Below are 5,842 nucleotides of genomic sequence, written 5' to 3'. Positions count from 1 at the left end.
CGATCTCCAGCATCTATAAACAAGGGTGTTGATGGTAGCAGCACAGCTGATAATTCTCTCTAGGATGCTGTAACAGCCAAAAAATTTTTGTAATGTTTGTGGCTCTTTACAAGTTTTATCATTTTATCAGCATAAAGATGAAACGGAAAGAATGCAAATCAGAATCAGACATGCTTTAATAATGCCGGAGGGAAATTACTTTTGTTACACGCTCCAGATACAAACATTTTTATATATATATACAACAAACCACACAAAATAATATAAATATAGATATATATACACAAATAACTAATTAAATAACAAATTAAAACAAAAAGGTTCTTATTTTGAAAGATAGCAATGTACAGTAGTCATCATGGAGAGCAGATTTTCAATCAGCTTGATTTGTTAAAATTTGGGTTTGGTTTTTACAAAAAAGTTACAGAAATTTTTTTTGAACAGATTTGCACTAAAGTACATCAAAGTAGGCCACTTCTATTCTTGTGGTAGATAAAATCTATAAGCAAGCTAACTGAGTGAATGCACTCTTTCATTGGTAAACCTTGTGGCAGGTTGGATTCTCTAAAGCCTTCAGAACTGCCTCAGCCTTTCAGTAGATCCAACAAGGAGTTGGAAACAATCCTCAGAGATTAATTTCTATTCATACACCACAGCCCTGTTGGGATGCGGTGCCATTTTGTCCTCTAAACATATTGTCTAGGAAATACAGTAGGCGTTTACGTTTCTGTATGTGTTTGCACTATCAACAAACCAACCTTTGTGATATTTTATTGCAGGTTATGTCAAAGCTAAGAGATGTCACTCGCTCACATCTTTAACAAGGATTTGCATATCAAGAACAGGTATGGCTGTTAAGATAAGAAAGAACACGAAGAATGCTTTAGAGATGTCAACTGTTTTAAGACAGCTTGGATTCTATAATTAACCTCCAAACTCTTTGCAAATTTTCAGGAAATGCATGATTCCCTGTACAACGAGTTTAAGCTTACCGGCATGTAGAGGAACCAGTTTGTTTAGGGCGAGTTTTCTCTTTGCTTTTTTACATGTAAGCAGCGAAGAGATGAACTTACATATTATCTTTTACAGACGGCTTGTACTGACAGAGGCCAGGAGCTTTTGAGGGAAACAGTATGACGAGCTCAACTCTGTGGGTGCTCTTGATTTGCACAGTCCTCTCTGGGCAAGGTGAGATTTATTACCATTTATATTTACCCTTTATGTGCATGTTTTGCTAGAAAGAAACATATCTAAACTGTTTGTTTGACTTTCTTTTTTACCAAGCGGGAGATTTTCTTTTCTTAACTATTTAGAAGCAACATTTTAGAAAAGGAATAATGCGAAAAGGGTTGTATCCTGTCAAATTTCAACTAGAGAAAATGTGTTAAGTCAAAAATAAAAACTGAAGTTAGAATATTTTACAAAAATCTTAAAATTTGCAGAATGACAATTCTTTTGTTTTTTATTACTTTGACTGAAAACTATAAAATAAATGAATAAAAGACACAAAAGTAGCCTGTTAATGATTCAGAGATGAACTGACATCAAATATGATATATCATCACTAAAATATAAGGTAACACAAGTAGCTGATTATATAATAGTGATACATATGATAATTAAAATCTATTTATTGTTATTGTAAATAGATTATCATAATGAAACATCAATTAAGTACAATTGAAATTTGATTGAGTAATTAAAGGAAGCAATACAAACTGTAGTGCCCCCAAGTGGTCACTTTGATAAACCATGATCACCAAGTTATTATTAATTTCTACGTTTTGTCTTTCTACAGAGGTAAAGGCTCAGGGTAAGTGGAATCACTCTTTGTCTATTCTTTAAGGTCGTAGAAGATGCTAATTACTATAATTATTGTATAAAAATATATTTATGGTTTGTCAGACTGTGGGGTTGCACCGCTGAACACAAGGATAGTCGGTGGTGAAGGCGCCACTGCTGGGGCTTGGCCCTGGCAGGTCAGCTTACACTTCAGGTTTAGTCACATCTGTGGAGGGACCCTCATCAACAACCAGTGGGTTCTCACAGCAGCCCACTGCATTGTAACGTAAGAGCCACTCATCACACTCTGTCATTCCCCCTTTTCCTTTTTGTTTTTCACAAAAAGTAGCAGGAACATGTCAATGCTCAAACAAAACCCTCAAATTCCTTCAGAGCTACTTGCTGCTTAAAGCAAAAAAAAAAAAAAAAAAGACAGAGATCAATCAAACAAAAGTAAAGGTAAAAAAAGGAACACAAATTATGAGATTCATAAGAAGATTATTAACAATATGCATGAATTAAGTAAGAACAGGACATAGCGACCTATATATAAACCTGAGAGACAAAAGGTTTCTTCGGAGCCATATAAGTGACCTAGTATCTGTTTTGGAATGTTCCTTCGGATTTCAATCTAAATATAAATAATTTTATTTATTTTTGTAAGTTAATTGCATTTTCTTCCATGGGATTTTCTTTATAGAAAATGACTTACTAGTAATCTAAACTGGTTAAAAACTGTTATCAGTTTTTAACCTGTTATCAAAAATATACCTAAAAAATTTTAAAACATACCTCTCCTGTTAATGTTGTTCTTTGGTAAAAAAAAAAATAAATTTAAAGCTAGCTTTTTTCTATTAAAGGTATTGTGGAGGATGTTCTTTTTTCCAGGTGGATCATCAAAATAAGTGGTCCAACTAATTTTCAATCATTCTGGTGATATGTTTACGTAAGGCCGTCCTATGTGCTTGTCCCCATTTTCACTTACCTGTACTGAGTCTGACATGGTGGAAAATTTGCAAATCTTCTATTGGAAATTAAGCTTGTATGAGTGATGCAAACAACAACTTTTAAACAGAATGTGCACGAGGAGAAATTGGCTCGTGCATGCACTTGAACATGTTTAATAGGCGTTTCTTCTTAGGAGCGGGAACAAGGTTGTGCATGTTCATGCGGGGGCGGGTCTTTTCTAAGATTCGTGGAAATCCTCCACTATACCTTTACTTGTAACAAATATTGGCTAGTTACCAAGAGCCCCAGTGAAAGACCCGAAGAACCACATACATATGCAGTGTTTGCAGATCCCTGCTTTAGATAATAGCCAAAACAACACAGGGAAGAAAATAACCAACACCAGGCAAAGTCATACTCACAGGCTATGATTTCATCTCAACCAACTACCATGCCGTACCCATGCAATTAACATTTGTCCATCGGTTTGTCCTCCTGTTTTCTAGTTAGGTGAATGACATAATTTGTGGCTATAAACACACAAAAAAGAAAAACATCAAGTATATACAGATTAGATTTTATCCTTGATTTTTTCAGTCAACATTATGAAGTTATGACCTCAGATTAACTGACCATAACTCCTCCACAGGGTTACAATCCTTTACACATAACCAAAGGGGTCAACCAATAATGCCCCAAAACATAAGTTAGCACATAAACTAATTTAAATAAAATCTAAATGGCGGGAAATCATACTGATGATAATGTTTTTTGACATATTAGTAAATATATACATATATAAAAAAACAAATTATGCACATCACTGACAGATTTTGGTTTAAGGCAAGACAAGGCAAGTTTATTTGTGTTGCATATTTCTTTGAAACGACAAATTAAAAAAGTATGTACATAAATAGAAAATCAGATTTTCTAAATGCAGATGGAGCAAAGTTAGGCTACAGATTTAAACTAAGGACGCTTAAAAAGAGCATTCAAACCTGTAGAAATAAGGTTTTTGATCTTGATTAAGAGCAACTTAGGCTCTCCACCCTATTACAGTCTTCTGAGAATTTATTCCACATAGGAGGAGCATAAGAACTAAAAGCTGTTTCATCATTTTTGGTTCTAAAAATAGAAGTCCAGCCTGAAGGTTTTCATACCACTATAGTGTTAAGAAGATATTTGTTCTGACAGAAAGTAATTCTAATATTGTATTTGTCATAACATTCAGAATTCGCTTCCAGACCTTAATCGAGCATTAAATCTGTGGAAGGGGGTAAAAAATAAGGGTGTTTATGAAGAGACTTTCCAAATGCAAATATTTTAGGTTTATCAACAAAGAAGATCCATTGAAATAATAATAGAAGAAGGAAAGCAGAAATCAAAGTGATTAAATAGCAGAACAGAAACTAAACCCAGACCAGAAACCAGCAAGAAGGAGACAAACAGAACAAAAAAAAAAAAAACAACAGGAGACTGGGAAATTCAGAAATAGTAATAAAATGGGAAGTAAAGATAGCACAGAAAAGAGAAGGCCAGATTAGCCAATATCAAACAAAAAGCAAAGCAACCAGAAGTTAATCCAAGTGCTCTAAGTGTTTAAATGCCCCTGGAGGGTGCTGACGGTATTAACATCAGACAAGCGGTTGAGGGACTGACGACAAAGATCAAACCGGTTTAGAGCTTGTTCACGATTTTCAATATTTGGAAAAGTGCGGAACACTTTTAAAAACTAAATACAGATTATGGTAAATTAAATCCTTTGAAAGCAGTGTGCAACTTGAAGATATATCTGAAAAAACAATGCTCATTTCTAAGAAAATTCTAAAAATATTTCCTTCTGAGAAAATACGCTGAATTATAATCAGAAACCGGTAATACTTATTGAAAAAAAGTTTGATATTTAAATTATTCAACTTGACAAAAACCTTGTAGTTAAGATATTTTCAAACAATGAAGTAGCACTTCCTCAGTGTTGAAACAAACAGCTTATGTGTCAACATCGAACTGAAACACTGTGGTCAGCTGGGTATCTGGCCAAATAAGGGACAGATGTGTTTCAATGTTTCCTGCAATGGCTTCACAGCATATTGTCGGGTCAGGCCACAAGCGTGTAAACTCTATATTCACATCAGTTCAGCTTAGATGCTTCACAGCTCTTGAAATTAAAATAATGCTTTTGCGCTTTAGTAAAAGGTTTATTTTGTCATTCTTTTTTCTCTTGTAAGGTAATGGAAAAATATATATTGGCTGTGTGGGAGGAAGAGGTGAGGTATAAAAGTTGTAAATAAAACCTGAAGCTGAAACTGTCTTTTATTTGGCATCATCGACTCTGTTAAAATAACCTTCCCAGAGATGTTTATACGGTTCAGGTTTTCTTGAGGAAATGAAATATCCTGATTCGTCAGAAACCTTTTTATGGCTTAAACACAGAAGTGATCATTTGTAAACCGGTTTCAAAAACACAGTGTTATCGCAGAAGGACAAATACATGTGCTTTGAAACTATCTCATTACATTTGAAGCCTTCCATATCAAGAAAGGATGCTTTTTTTTTTGTAAGTTACAGCAGTGACATAAATGATTTAGAAGACTTAGTGCTAGAATCTCTATATTCAGCTTGAAGTTCCTCTGCAGTGATGCAGTTCTTCCTTATATACCGGTAGATTTATTTCCGTTTTTGTTTGTGTTTCTCACACTGAACTGTTTCAGATGTTCAAATTATGATTTTAAGACAGGTGCTCAAATAAATACATAGAGCAGTTTCCATCTTTAGATTGTTTAAAAAAAAAGCCTGTTCACATTCTGACTGTTTAATACTTCCTATGTGATTTTTGGTGTGATTAATTTTCGTCAGCAAGCATCTTGATATGGACCAAATATAACTAAATTAAAAGGCTTAACATTTAACCCCTTGAGCCCGGTACTGGGCCCATCTGACAGCTGCTCATGTTGATCTATTTATAGAAATGGCCAAAACACAGTCACATGGTGTCCGCACACCATTCAAAATGGGGGTTTAAAATTCGTAAAACATGTTCCAAACTTATTTTTTTTCACAAATACTTTTTGTTTTATAGCTGTGTAAACAAATAAAATGAAATAAAAAATTT

The 5,842-nt window shown here is 34.2% G+C and overlaps 1 protein-coding gene across 2 annotated transcripts in view; it reads left to right on the top strand.

The window, feature by feature from the left end:
• The first annotated feature begins 826 nt into the window (after positions 1–826).
• The window catches only part of LOC107097218 (testisin-like), a 13,089-nt gene continuing 8,073 nt past the window's right edge, over positions 827–5,842 (top strand). The window contains exons 1-4 of one of the 2 annotated variants that reach the window (XM_015394284.1): positions 827–845; positions 1,090–1,188; positions 1,799–1,813; positions 1,906–2,068. In XM_015394284.1, coding sequence (XP_015249770.1) covers positions 1,134–1,188; positions 1,799–1,813; positions 1,906–2,068 — 233 coding nt within the window. In that variant the 5' untranslated portion in view covers positions 827–845; positions 1,090–1,133. Of the gene's footprint in view, positions 846–981; positions 1,022–1,089; positions 1,189–1,798; positions 1,814–1,905; positions 2,069–5,842 lie in introns of those variants that run through there. The other variant, XM_015394283.1, reaches the window with a different exon arrangement.

This window comes from Cyprinodon variegatus, unplaced genomic scaffold, assembly GCF_000732505.1.
Source record: "Cyprinodon variegatus isolate N-32 unplaced genomic scaffold, C_variegatus-1.0 Scaffold679, whole genome shotgun sequence".
Lineage (NCBI taxonomy): Eukaryota > Metazoa > Chordata > Actinopteri > Cyprinodontiformes > Cyprinodontidae > Cyprinodon > Cyprinodon variegatus.
The sequence above is the reverse complement of the archived record's forward strand: the minus strand, read 5'-3'. Positions and strand labels throughout refer to the sequence as shown.